Source organism: Artemia sp. Qi Xiang Cuo, chromosome 17 (genome assembly GCF_049724085.1).
Source record: "Artemia sp. Qi Xiang Cuo chromosome 17, ASM4972408v1, whole genome shotgun sequence".
Taxonomy (NCBI): Eukaryota; Metazoa; Arthropoda; class Branchiopoda; order Anostraca; family Artemiidae; genus Artemia; species Artemia sp. Qi Xiang Cuo.
Genome location: NC_142810.1, coordinates 37,166,428 through 37,181,916, shown reverse-complemented (window position 1 = coordinate 37,181,916; position 15,489 = coordinate 37,166,428). Strand labels below are relative to the sequence as shown.

General features: G+C 34.3%; 1 protein-coding gene across 1 annotated transcript in view; it reads left to right on the top strand.

Annotated features, from left to right (window-relative positions):
* The first annotated feature begins 2,355 nt into the window (after positions 1–2,355).
* The window catches only part of LOC148942160 (WD repeat and SOCS box-containing protein 1-like), a 91,208-nt gene continuing 78,074 nt past the window's right edge, over positions 2,356–15,489 (top strand). Inside the window, exon 1 of the mRNA XM_089103594.1 lies at positions 2,356–2,435. Coding sequence (XP_088959720.1) covers positions 2,429–2,435 — 7 coding nt within the window. The 5' untranslated portion in view covers positions 2,356–2,428. The remainder of the gene's footprint in view (positions 2,436–15,489) is intronic.

The window sequence follows — 15,489 nt, the reverse complement described above, 5'->3', positions numbered from 1 at the left end:
TAAATTTAGGGTGCCAGCATATGCATTGTTTGCTCTCCTCGTTACTTCGCCCAGCATAGAAAGATGGCTCTGAAGTCTATTTATGTGCTATAGATCTCTCTAGAGCTGTTGATTTGGTTTGTCACAATCAATTATGACGTTCATTAACTAGATGTAAATTCTTTTGTTGGATTTGTCCTCAGGGACTGGGGTGATTTTTATATGTTCATCTTCAGTTTGGCGACACTTTAGTTGCTGTTGTTTTGCAATGTGGTTAACTTGTACATATCTTTTCAATATGTGTCTTTGTTTTGTGCTTTCTTGCATTATTCCAGTACGTGTTAGGGGCCTAACAAATATATTTATGCTGTGTTAGCAGATCTTGCAGTGTTTATTGGCTATACTAAGTTTGGCCGAGTAAAGTCAAACGAGCTTATTTCTAAACTTTTTAAAGAAATGACCAGAAACCGAACACTCGAAAGTGTGAATATTTCTTTTTTAATCTTAAATACCAAAGCACTGATTTAGATTATGGAACCTTTCTAGTTAAGTTTGGTTCTTATTTGCTTTGGCTTGGGATTAATATTTACTTTTCTGCTCCTAACTAAAGCCAATTTTTTCCTTGGGAAGACTCTTTTCAATGTATTATGAATGTTTTGTTCTTTTACTGTCCATGCGCTCGCTTTTAAATGGTAAAAATATGCTGAATATAAGACTGTTGTGTTTTCATTATTTTCTATATTTTCGGGGGGTTTCCCTTGGGGGTATAAAACTGTTGGATTATTTGCGAGTTTGGTAAAGCTGATGTACTGACTTTGTGTGAAAAGATATATTTAAGGTTGAAGGAAGAATCTATTCTATGATTGGGTCCATTTCAACCTGTTACACGATTGTTCAAGTCTAGAATGGCACTGAGAATGTTGTTTGTGTGTCTTTTGATTTCTTTTGTCTTTTTTGGTTTTATTTGCCCTGGTTGTTTTGCTTTTCGTAAGATTTATCCGTCTAAGTTAATTTTTGTACTTTTTTTCCTTTTCAGTGTGTTATATTCTGCTCACTAAATTGAAATAACAGGTTAAAAACATATTATTGCTATTATTCAGCGTTTAGCCTGTAAAACTGCGTCTTCATTATAGCTTTTTCAAGCAATGTTGCCCATGTTTTTTTTTTATTTTAGTTGCTGCTTTAATCTCCATTGGTGCTTTTTTACATTGATCCTTTTTCTCGGCCTCACTTGAGGATTGTGTACCCATGTATGGCAACTTAGTTTATCTTTATTTCGTAGCTGAGATAGATCTTAGGAATGTACATAATAAATCGTTTGACAGAGTTCACCAAATCTAGGAACTACTCAATTTGATTCTGGGACCTTGAATTTAAATCTAACTGCCATCAAGCCATGGCTAATTAAAAAAAGCCAAGACAGATAGTCTGAGTGAGAGGCAAAGCTGGTATAATCCTTTTTCAGGATTGTGTAAAAATGATCTCATTTCACTTTTTGATAGATAGTCCATCATCATCCTAGGACAGAGCTAAGGTAGATAGTCATAAAACTAAGGGATGATCGAGATTTTAGGGTTGACTCATGACGGACAATGTCTACTGGGGTTGTATGCTAAACGGGGACTCAATTTGCTTGGAATCAAAATACTGAGCTACTGCCAACATGTCTGTATTGTTTGTACGTGGGTGTGCCAAATGTTGTTGACGGGAGGTCAGGTTAATATTAGGCTTATTTTGACGAATTGTAACCAGGTAAAAGACGCCTTGTCAAGTGATTAGCCCAACAAAATCTTTGAGACTCCAAAAGCCAGTGCACTCCTTTCATAGGAAGCAAAGCCGAAGCACCTTTTACCCACCCTCGGTATTAGAGGTGGTGTTCTGGCAAAGGTTGAACCAATGACGGGTTTTGAGCCAAGTATTTTCATGACACTTCCCATTGTTCTTTTTGTTGACTAAGATTTTTAAAAGCAAAACTTCCAAGAGCAGGCTATCTATGCCACCTCCAAAATCATTCGTAACTTAAGTGGCTTTATTCATAAAAAGTCCGATCCAGTGAATCAAAAGCTTTGTAACTTAAGTGGCCTTATTCAGAAAAAGTCCGATCCGGTGAATGGAAAGCTGTTTTCACTTGGCCGATTCTGCCCTAAGAACAATAGTGAAGAAAGGGCTTAAAAAGATACATGCAAATATGACTTCTCGAAGATGAAAAACGGCTCTAGTCAATGTGTAACTTGTGGAGACGGGAAAAGGAATGAAGACCGGTTTACTTCACTCGAAAATTGATGAGACTTGAGGTTTGCAGCGCAATCTAACTACAAAATTAGAATTTAAAATTTGGCTCATTGAACGGAGTTATATTAACGGCAATCACAATTATAAGCAAACTGTACAACAGCAACAGAGAAATTCAAGGATTTAAAGCTAGTCTACGTGATCAATAAAGTGTTTCATGAATCGTAAGTAAATTTCCTATTGAAGCTGTGCATTTATGGACAAAGTATTGACTATTTATCCTAGAAAATTGTTTTAACATCGATTTGGTCTTATACAGCAGATATTAATTGGAAAAAAGTAATGGCATTAATTTCTCATAGGCCTAGGCTAATAGTTCTGCATTTCTATTCTCCAGAAGTAAACTATGCAATCTGAAAACAAGGCTGGGTCACTTTAGAGCACTGTAGAATATTCACCAGGTATTCCTTAAGGCATACAAATAAACTTTACATCTCTCCCAAATGGTGAAACACATCCTGAATTCAGTAACAGTTTTGGACCTCTTGAACTGAGGGGTGGGGAGGGCAAGGTATAGAAAATTCAAAAATTACAGTTGTAAGATTTTTTAGTCAATTAAGAATCCTAATGGGAATGTACAAATATAAAGTTAAGGGAATTTAGGCTAATGTCAGAAAAATTGGGGGGGGGGGGTGGATACCCCAAGACAGCAGATAAAAGGTGGAGATCTTGTTACTACACTAGCCTAATATTGTGTAATACTGTAGTAAAATACAGGCAGGCCAAAAATACATCTTTATTTTTCTGGAATTCTGAAGAAAAGGGGTCTTTTACCCTACCCTATAAGCTATATTAAATACATGGTAGGCCTAAACATACCCTTACTTTTATAACTAAATAATTTTTTCTCTTTTACATAATTTAGCTTGGACAAAAGGGAACAAATCACTTGATATCTTCTTTTGTGCTTCTTCCATAGGCTAATTAATAATTGCTTCTTGAGCACATTCCTTTTTGAGTCCTTAATGGGGCCCTAAAAGGTTAACTTAATACCCTGCCCATAGTTTTTAGACTATAATGTAGATTATGTCACTTTTTTCTTCAAATTTATTTAAAAGTTTGGCAAAATAATTGAAAATTCCCTAGATGTATGGAATTAAGGGTATATATTTGTACAATAAAGAGAAGAAGGTAAAGTTTAGTTCCAATAGAAATGAATATCATATTTGGATTCAAGATGAAATTCTAATTATAAAGATATGTCTATTTCTTACCTATCTCATAAGTGTGTTAATCGAAAAATTTACCTTAAAAATTTTAAATTCAATTTCAAGTCCATAACTTTAAAGTTGCATTCCAAAGATATTGATTCATTCCAAATGCATACTTCTTCTTAAAATTCCAAGCATTCTGGAAACTCATTTTGGCTTCACAACAATTCTTCATCTTCAACAAGTCTTTCTAATATCTGCCCAATCTACTCACACATATTTCAAAAGCCAGATCAAGCTTAAAAACTTGATGCAGGCCTTGAACACTAGCCTTGAATCCAAATTTGCTGATGAAGCCAAGACAAACCCAAAGAAGTTTTGGCAGTACATCTGAAGCCAAGACCATAATAGACAATGTATAGAAAAAACTCATAACAGAGCAAGATGGAGAAATTACAGATAGTAACAAGCTTTCTAACTAACTGAACTTATAATTTGTCTCAGTTTTCACCACTGAACCTGGTGGTCCTTTACCTTCTCCACCAAAATACAATATAAAAACCCTAATGGAGGTACAATTACAAAAGTTATATTTTATCAAGTCACCAGGACCCAATACTATGCATCCCAGGTTACTAGAAGAAATTGCAGAAGTGAAAGCAGATCTCCTAACAAGAATCTTCCAGATGTCACTTATATTTAAAGAGCTACCAGCAGACTGAAAAGTGGCCAACCTAACAGCAGTATTCAAAAGGTGATTGCACCAAGTCTGAGAATTATCAACCTATGAGCATAACTTCAGCTGTTGTTAAGATGCTTCAATACTTAGTCAATGATTCAGTTCTTGAACATTTAACCATCAACAAGATCTTGTTGCCTAAGCAGCATAGGTTCCAATCAGGAAAATCAGTCAAAATGAACATATTGGAATCATACAAAGTACTTACAAATCTGATTGAACAATAATATTCAGTTGACCTACTGCTGCTGGACTTTGACAATGTACCCCATAGTTGACTGCACTCCAAATTATCTGCTGCCAGCATAAATTCAGCCATGATAGACTGGCTAATGAATTTCCTCATCAACTGCAAGCAGAAGGTCCATTTTCTCAAGAATGGTGGCCAGCCAATCTACTCTGATGAGGCTATAGCAATGAGAAGGGTACCACAGGGAACTGTACACATAGACAGGCCACAGGATTGGACTCAAAACTGGCTTCTCTAATTCAATACAACCAAATGCTGTATTTTGGACCTTTCATCAAACATCCCAATGACTACCTACTCAATTTTCAATCCCATCACTAATATAAGGGAGCATCTAGAGCAGGGGTGGCCAACCTGGAGTCCATGGGCCACATGCAGCCCACTGCAAACATTTGTGCAGCCCATGAGATTCATTACCTTATTATATTTGGCACCCTCATGATCCATGCACATCTTGGATCATCACAGATTCAATGTTTCACCCTTGACAATATTGTTTATCAATGTATATAGCCAAAATAACATATTATTATGTTGTATAGCCCAAGTATTATCAATGTATTGTGTTATGCAAGTAGATATAAAAACAGTGAATTAAATTTGATCACATGCACTTGTGCATCAACAATTTAAGGATTTTCTGAAAGAATTAGATTCTGAATATGATGATGCTATGTACTTCAGTTGAGTCAGATGTTTAAGTTATGACACAGCAATTTTACACAGCATGTTTACAGCAATTTTATCAGTTATGAGAAGTAATTGATTTGCTTATGAATGACAAAAAACAAGAAATGAATGACAAAAAAAAATCTGTGCCAGAATCAAGAAAGGACGAGTGGTTGTCAGATTTATGCTTTTTAGTGGATATTGTCAACAAACTCAATGAATTAAATATATTATTGCAAGGAAAAGATAACATCAGTCAATACATTGGATCACATTAGAGCATTACAGAAGAAATTTCTGTTATTTGAAACACAATTGAAAATTCATAATGCTCACCACTTTCCATTGTTGAAAGAATTTAAGAAGTCAAAATGTAACAATTAGTTCAAATATGCAAAAGAAATAAGAAAACTTGCAGATGTTTTGGAAAGCCAATTCAATAATTTAGAGTTGGAAGAAATATACAAAAAATTTTTGAAATATATTCATCTCCTTTTTATGTCGAAATTGAGTCTGTCCCAGAATATCCCCAAATGGATCTGATTGACATACAGTGTAATAATAAATTAAATGTATATTTGAAAATTCAGAATTGAAAATAGGTTTTTTTTTAACATTTACATCACAAAATAAAAATTATCCAATTTAAGAAATTTGGTAAAAAAAAAAGTTGTTAGTGCTTTTGGTTCAACTTACACCTGTGAATTTTTTTTTTCAAAAATGAAATTAACAAAACATAGTCAAACATAATGGATGATAACCTTTAACACCAATTATGATGTGCAAATACCCAAATTGGGATTGACTTGCAAAAGCTAAGAGAAAAAGTGGAGAAATAAATATTGCACTTGTGAAATAAATATTTTTCTATGATTTTATGTATTATTTTTTTTTATTGTTAATATTATATGTTTTTTAAAATACACATTTAGTATCATTATTATTATTATTTTTATATTATCTATCTTTATGTGTAAAAATAATAGTAAACATAATTAATAAAAATTTAGTATTTTTCAATTTGTTACTCCAAAAAATATCTATAATAGGTCTAAATCTTATATAGGTATATATAATTTTATACGCAGCCAGCAGAGTTATGATGCATTTCCAAAGTGGCCAACAAGATAATATGGGTTGGCCCCCCCTGATCTAAGAAATGGACAAGAAGAAAGGGACCTTTGTGTCATCTTTGGTGACAAGTGGAGGTTTTGCAGCCATGTTCAGCATGTTCAGCACCTCTACCAGCGTGGATGCGTTTAAGTCATCAGTGGATAGAGAGTGGCTCAACAAACCGTGGTGCACCATTTGGGACGCCACAAATGATGATTAACTATCATCACTGAAGCTGGCGGACACAGGATTCGTCCTATCGCTAGCAAGTGCGATTTAAGGTAATTTAAGGTAATTGTTTCCCAAGCAATTTCCATCTTTGGCCTATTGAAACAGACCATCAGTAGCTGAGAGTCAACAATATTTATGAAATTGTATAAAGCTCTTTTTAGACCCCATCTCAAATTTGGCAAGTGCCTTGCTGGACCCTCTTATTGGCAAAAACTCTAACAACTCTAACATCTTCATCAGCAGCCATACTATCAGCTTTCATTATGGAAGAGGACACTCCAAGAAGCTGCCAAAGTTAATCTCCCAATCAAGAATCTGTCAAATGTATTTCTTAAGAAGAGTTATAAACTACTGGTATGAATTGAATGAATGACTTGATTGTCAGCACTCCCTCCATCCAGTCTTTCAAATATCAACTTGACAAGGAGTGGGAGATGAGGTAGTGGAGGTCATCTTAAAGAACAATGTTGGCACAATGTATTATTCATTTAATTTTTTTGGACCAGAGCTCATTCAATTGAAAAATCTAAAGTTCTAGTATCCTTTTAATAATCAAGTGATTGGAGGGCAACCAGTCCCCCCCCCATACCCAGTACTTCCCCAAACACATCCACTCAAAATTTTGAGATGGCCGTTTTGTTCAGCATATTTGAAAGGTCTAGTAATTATGCCTTTGGGGATGACAACCCCCTCCCCCACATCCTTCAGGGCGAGGGCTATAAGTTATACTAGTTGCCCATTATTAACATTTAAGGTTTTTATAGAAGGGGTGGTCATATAAACCTCAGAGGTGGCTCAATCAATTGGAAATCAGAAGTCCATGCTTCCTTTTTAAGAGTCATAAGTGATTAGAGGGCAAAGAGCCCCCCCTCTACATCATCCCAAAATGCATCAAATATACATTTTTCAGATAACAATTGTGTTCATAAAAGTCTAAAGATTATATAACAAGGCTTTCAGGGTTTAAATAACCCTTTAGAACCCAGGAGCAATGGTTGTAAGTTATGCCCCAAAGGCATATAAGATTTTATGCAAGGGGTGATTATATAAACTTTAGAGGAGGCTCATTTGATCGAAAATTTAAAGTTCTAGTTCCCTTTTAAGAGTCAAAAGTGATGAAGGGCAACTACATCCCCCCTCCTGACATCCTCTTTTCCCCAAATACCACCACTACAACTACTACTACCACTAAAACTACTGGTTCTGTAGTGAGTACTATCAAGGCTGAGGATATTTAAATAAACTTTTGAGTAAACATCCAAGGGAAAAATGAACTAAATCAAAACGTACTGTGTGCATAGAGATACTTATATGGGTGTATCAGCAATATTTTTGGAACAGCTTACCATATCAAGAGGAATCTTCTGGGGCAGAATGAATAAAATGTTCAACTGGCCAAAAGGCAACATGTACTTGCTACTACTGCTATTAATACCTACTACTGTTGCTATGACTACTACTATGATTCTAGTAAAATTAAGGCTATGTTAATGAAGGTGAAAATTTGACAGAATATTGAAGGGGAATTTTAACTAAATCAAAGCATATTATGTACATGCAGGATGTCAACAGAGCCTATCTCAATAATGGATTTGATTATTAAGTTAGAGCTTTCAGAGAGTGATTAAAGGCAAAGATGAATTGACAAAAATGTAATATGTGCATGCCACCACTAACACTGCTACCTACCACTCCCACTTTTACTAATTCTACTGCTACTGCTATGGAACTACTCCAACTACTACTTCAATTGCTGCAACTTGTAAGACTTAGAGACTTATGAAGAAAAAGGTGTCAAAAGGGCACATTAGTAATATTTTTGGAGCAGTTTACCATGTCAAGGTGAAACTTCTCGGATGTCATGAAAGGGATGTTAAACTGACCAAAAGGCAACATGCACATGCTACTACTGTTGTTAATACTCCTGCTACAACTACCACTGATACAACACTAATACTGCTACTACCATCACAACTACCTGTGACACTAGTACTATTTAGGCTAAGTTTATGACAGTGAAAACTTGAGAGAATATTGAGAGCATATTTGAACTAAATAAAAAGGCCCTATGCTTATCTCAAGAATTGATTTGGGTACTAACTTGGAACTTACAGAGAATGCTTAAAGGGGAAGATCAATTGACCAAAAAGCAATATTTGCACACTTTTACTAGTACTACTACTACTATTATGTTCACCTACTACTATTACTATTACTCTAACTACTACTTATTTATTTATTTATTTTATTCAATAAAGGAGGAAGCCATAGGCTTGTTGCATAACAAACACAAAAAATAACAGCTCAAACAGCAGCACTGCAAAACACAAAATAAAAAAATTCATCAGTAAAAAACAACTATGCAACAACTATATTACAGAAACTGTTTTTCATAAAACTCAGTTTCAACAAGAGCACTTTAATGATTGCACTGAAGATAGAATACTTCTATTGCAAATAATTGTGAGGCTAAGAGCATTAAGATGAAAATTTCAAGAAGTATATAAATATACAGGTTATCAAAAGGACATATCAGCAATGTTGTAACAATAGCTAATTGTTTTAAGTTGAAACTTCCAGGACTTGATGAGAGGGATGTTCAGTTGATCAAAAGGCAATGTTTTAGTACTTCTGCTGCTATTAGTGCTATTACTATTGATGCTACTACTAGTACTACTTATACTAACACTATTACTGTGACTACTATTACAGTTATGCCTAAGGGTATGAAGGTGGAATTTTTAGGGGGGAAGGTGAACTGAATCATAACACATTGTCTGTATGCAGATTGTGGCATACCAGCAATATCATAAGAACAGTTTTGTGTGTATAGTTGAAATTTATAGGGCTTGTTGTGGGGGATATTGAACTAACCAAAAGACAATGTTTGCATCCTAATGCTGCTACTTCTGCTCATACTACTATTACTACCTGTGCTACTACTGCTGCTACTATAGCTAGGGGTATTAAGGCGAAAATTTCGGGGAATATTGAAACTTTATTGATTTAAATCAAAAGACACTATGCCCACACAGGTTGTTAAGGGGATGTATCAACAATGCTTCAGGAATGATTGATGATATTAAGCTTTAATTTGAAGCCTAATCAGTTAATTTGAGGCTTTCAAGGAATATTTATGTGGATGTTAAGCTAAATCAAAACAAACCATGAGCATGTAGATTGTCAAAAGAAGGATAAAGCAACATCTCAAGATCATCATACATTATTACATTAGACCTTTTAGGGGAAGCTGTTGGGGATTTTGAACTAGCCAGAAGATACTATGTGTATACTTTTAATGCTACTTTTATGGTTTCTGTAACTAATGATGCTAAGGGTATTAAGGTGAAACTATTAGGGAACGTTTAGGGGAGTTCCAATTAAACAAAAAGACTTTATTCATAAAGGTTTTTAAAAGGGCATATAAGCAATATCATAGGCAGCACTGCTATATTATAGCTAATAATACCATTGAAACTTTTAAAAGAGCTAATTCCATTGGAAATATAAAGTTCTAGTGCACTTTTTAAGAGTCAAAAGTGATTAGAGGGCAAGCAGCACTCCTCCTTAGCCCATAATTTTCCAAACACTTCCAATCAAAATTTTGAGACAACCATTTTGTTCAGTATAGTTGAACAGTCCAGTAACTATGTTTCTAGGGATGTTTGGTATGTCAACCCCCTACAGTTTTGCAATTTGCTCATTACTCTTTAAAACTAAATCAAAAGTCATGGTGTGTATGCTGGTTCCCAATTTTGGGATATCTCAGTGATATCCCAAGAAAAACTGAGGGTATCATATTGACATTTTAACTAAATCAAAAGACTGTAAGTGTACCCAGATTGTCAAAGAGCATAGATAGAAGTTTTTGGGAAGGGTATTAGGTTTTATTTATCAGGGTAACTAGAGCAGGTATGAAACTACATTTAACAGTACTATTTGTGCCAAGATTTTCAAATGGGTGTATGTTGTTAAAAAATTGTTGGAAAGGTTTCCAACATACAAATAGCAAGCCAAACTATGGATTCTTATAGAGAAAATCGAAAAGATATGAAATATTATATTCTATTTCAATGAAAAAGACTGTGTCAATAAAAAACGAGCAGAAATTAATTTAAAAAAACTTTCCACAAAATAAGTTTTTCAAAGAAAAGTAAACTACTCCATTAAACCAAAAATGTGCAGAAATAATATCAAGTAATCTACCAAATGTAAAACTACCACAAATCACCATCAATAAATAAATGAAACCCAAAACAAACAGAAATTAGAATAAATAACCAAGTCAAACTTGAAACTAGTAGAAATTAACATGAGTAGGACTGACAATTCCCATACCTTCTGAAGATAATAAGATAAATTTGTGCTTTAGTGGAAAAAATGCATATGAATGTGCATTGTCCTTTCAATATACATATGCTGGTATTCATTCCTCAATGTCTTAATAATTTTCAATTTATCAAAGTCAAAAAGTTAAAACATTTGAAGAGTATTTTTTTCAGTTAAGTGCAAATTATGTTCTGATCTTGAAAAGGTATGGGGGTGTCAGCCCTACTCATGTTAATTTCTGGTCATTTCAAGTTTTGCCTGGTTATTTCTGATATGCTCAAAATACCTTCAATCCAAAATTTTGACGTAGCCATTTTGTTCAAACTAGTCCAACAGTCAAATAACTAGGGCCTTGGGTTTGATAACCCCTCCCCCAGCCCATGGGGCAAGGACTATAAGCTATGGAAGTTGCTCTTTATTGACATATAACGTTTTTGTGGAAGGGATGGTTTTATAAACTTTGGAGGGGTCTTATTCTGTTGGAAATCAGAAGTTCTAATGCCCTTTAAAATATTCAAAGTGATTGGAGGGTAACCACTGCTTTTTTCCCCAAATGCTTATGATCGAAAATTTTTATATAGCTATTCTATTCAAAATAATCCAAAGGAAAAATAACTATGCCTCTAGGGTTGACAGAACCCTCCATAGCCCCCGGGGCAAGAATTGTAAATTATACAAGGTGCTCATTTTTAACATGTAGGCTAAGGTTTTGTGGAAGGCATGGTCATATAAACTTTGGATGGGGCTCAATGGATCAGAAATTGAAAGTTTTAGTTCCTTTTTTTTCAGAGTCCAAAGTGATCAAAGGGAAACCAGCCCCACCCCTTCACACTTTTTTCCCCAAAGGCATCAGATCAAGGTAGCCATTTTGTTCAAAATAGTCCAAAGCTCAAATAATTTTGCTTCTGGGTTTGGCAACTCGCCCCAAGCCTGCAGGGCAAGAACTGTAAATTATGTAAGCAACCATTGTTAACACATAAGGTTTTTGTGGAAGGGGTGGTTGTATAAACTTTGGAGGAGGTTTATTTAATTGGAATTTGAAAGTTTTTGTTCCCATTTTCGGAAAGTCAAAAGTGACCAGAGGGCAACTAGCCCCCACCGCCCCAGGCTAAGCTATATAAATTATGCAATTTGTCCATCGTTTACATCCTGGATTTATTCTTAGAAAAATAAAAGTTCAAATAGGGATAAAATCCTTTTAATAGACAGTGATGATAGAAATTCACAAAAATACCAGATATTTCGGTCACATATACAGCGACCGTCATCAGTAGTAAAACTAAAATAAAACAATTTAAAACAGAAGTTTATATACTAAATCAAATAACACCACATATTGTTTGAATCTCTAATTCTTTTCAAAGCAAAGGCGGAAGCTATTCTCTTTGACCTTCTTGGATTCGGTTCATTAGCGTTCAATGATATAACATTTGGACAAAGGTCAACTACATTGGGTGAATTGAACTTTACTATGTCAGATTTTAATAAATTATCACAGATAGAGTTCAGCCCATATTCACCTGTATCTCAATTCAAAGCAATATTCTTGAATAAGATTTTCTTTATTTCAAGAATTTCACGGAAATTTTGCTTTAAACCCCGATCCCTAGAAATCAAAGAGACATTTTCGAACAAAATAAAATGGTCTGGAAAATTAAAAATATGTTCTGAAAGGGCTGAAGTGAAATCTTCAGACTTAGAAACTTGCTTTAAAGCCGAAGAAATAGAATCTTTGTGTTGTAATAATCTCATTTCCAAACTCTGGTTAGTACGTCCCACATATGAGCTTCCACAAGTACATGGGATCTGATAAACCCCACTTTGTTGCCCCATTGAAGTTAGATCCTTCCCAGAATTTAGAAAACTACCCAAAGTATTATTACTCCTTAAAGCTACCCTTAGACCATTGCTTTGTAAAATTCTTTTAAGTTTTTCACTTAGCCCGGGTACATATGGTAAGGAACAAAAAACATCCTTCTCCCGAGTGGTCTCCAAGACTTCCTTAGAAATCTCTAGAAACCTTTTTCTTCTTTTTGAAAAAGTCTGGTTAATTAACAATTCTGAATACATGTTACTTATTAGTATTTTCTTTAGAAAAGACAACTCCTCCTCAACAAATTTTGGAGAGCAAATACTAAAGATCCGATCAGTTAAAGAAACGATCAAACCAATTTTTACTTGGCAAGCGTGACCGGAACTATAAGACGAAAATCTATTGTTATTTGTCGGTTTTCTGTAAATTTTAAAATCCAGACTATTTTGATTTTTCAAAAGAATAACATCAAGGAAAGGAAGTTTTCCATTCTCTTCCAATTCAACAGTAAACTTTAAATCTCCTTACAAACAATTAAGATGTTCCAAAAATCTTTTTAATTTCTCCTCCCCATAATTCCATACTGAAATAATGACATTCATATACCAGCCCCAGAAAATATGTTTTAAAAAATATGAATCCAACGCAATTGCTTCAATATTATCCACAAAGTTATTAGCTAATATAGGGGATAAAGAGGCCCCCATAGGTAAACCATTTATTTGTTCGAAATACTCCACTCTAAATTGAAAAAAATAAGAGAACTTATTGCACAACCTTACTAATTTCATAATTACAGAAACTTACAAATCTGTTTTGACACTAATCAAATCCAAATTTCTTAACAGCTTTCGTTCTAGAAGAGTTTCGGCTGATTCTACATCAATATTTGTGTACATTGATACAATGTCGAAGCTTGAAAGCAAAGAATTCGAAGAAATTTCTACTTTTTTCAGTTTTTCAACCAAAGTCGAAGAATTCTTAATAAACGAAATTTGTGTAGACAAAAGTGGTTTACAGACTGACACTAACCATTTGCTCAAAACACTTGTTGGTGACCTTGTACTTGACACAATTGGTCGTAATTGTAGGTTAGGCTTATGAATTTTGGGAAGTCCATATAGTTTAGGGCACAAGGAACTGCGTGGCCGGCATTTGTAATAGAGTTGAGGTGTAATTTTTCCTTCATCCTTTAAGCACTTCAGTTCTTTCTTAAACTTATTTGTAAAAGAGTTTGTTGGATTATACGATTGCTTCTTGTATGTTTTTTCATCCTCTAGTAAACTTCTTAATTTTGATTCGTAGTCCTCAGTATTGATCACAACTAAAGTGTTACTCTTATCTGCTTTTGTAATGGTAATTGAACTATCCTTTTTCAAGTTTTTAAGAATTTTTATGTCTTTGATAGTCGTACTAGGAAAATTTGGTTTGAATACAAAATTAGACAGGGTTTTTATGGTAGAACCTCTTACTAAGCTAATATCTTTTATTAAATTTGCATTTTTAAGCAAAGATGTTTCTATTGAAGAGATAATGTCTTCCACGGGGACTTTATCTGGTTTAAAACAAAATTTCGGACGCTTTTTAAGCACTGATTGTTCTTGCATCGCTAAAGTTCTTGATGAAAAATTAACCACACCTGGTCCAAGAATTGACGAAGGTTTTACCGCATTATTTGTTGATAATTTCGAAAAGTTTTTTAGCAATCTTTCTCTGGAAAGGCGAAAGTCATGATTGAAGTGATTTTTTCCTGTTTGTTGAATAAAACAAAAGTCACTTACACTAACCTTTTTTGATATAAGATTTTCCAGGGAAAGTTTATCTCTCACTATTAAAGCTCTTTTTCGACTTTTATCCTTTGGGGAATGTTGAGCAGCATGTTACACGAAATCTAAAGATACTTTGTGTATCCTGTTTATCAAAAATGTGTATCTGCAATATCCCAAGAACAGCTGAGGTTACTAAGTTTAAACTCTCAGGGCATGTTGAGGAGAATGTTGAAAAGTGGTTGGAGGGAAACCCGCCCCCTCCCAATCCCATTTTATATGCCTTCCCTTCAAAGGTATCTTATTGAGATTTTGGAATATCCATCTTTTTAAAAATAATCAAAAAGTCTAATTATTTTATTTTTAGGAATGACGTAACCCCGATAGTCCTTGGGGCAAGTGTTGTAAGTTATATAAGTTGCCCATTGTTTTTATATAATGTTAGTTGTTGGGAAAAGAGGGCATGTTTGATCCCGAGTCTCCTAAAAGGCTATGAATATTAAGGTAAAACTTTTAGAAATGTTGAGGGGGATGTGCAACAAATCAAAGCACGCTATGTACAGGAGGGTTTTTAAAAGGCCACAACAGCATTATCTAAGTAACGGCTATGGGAATTAAGTTGTAACTATACTGGTTTGTTGAGAGGGATGTTGAAAAAGGAACAAAGGGTAGTCCTCTCCTTCTTGCTCTTTTAGATGCTCCCTTAACACGGATAAAGATGTTAAAAATCTATTTTATTCGAAATTGTCACGACGTCTAATAAGAAAATTTTGCAAAATGTTGATCAAAAAGTCAAAACAAACCAAATATATCCAAGTTATCAAAAAGCAACATTTTAAGAATGGGTAAGGGTGTTAACTTTAAACTTTCAGGGCCACTGCTGCTACACCTACTATTGCGTCTGCAAATGAGACTGATTGTGACTACGACTCTGACTACTTTCAAACGTGACTGTGACCGCCTGTAACTGCTATTACATCTATTTATGACTACTTTCAGGGAATATTGAAGGGGATGTTAAATTTTGGAAATTTTATGGTGAAAAAGTATGACTTTGATGTTTTGATACTTTGATGAAAATTTGAATGTTAAAAAAAAACTTTGATGTTGGAATGGGGAATGTTAAAAAACTTGAAACTTTGGCAGTAAAAAAACAA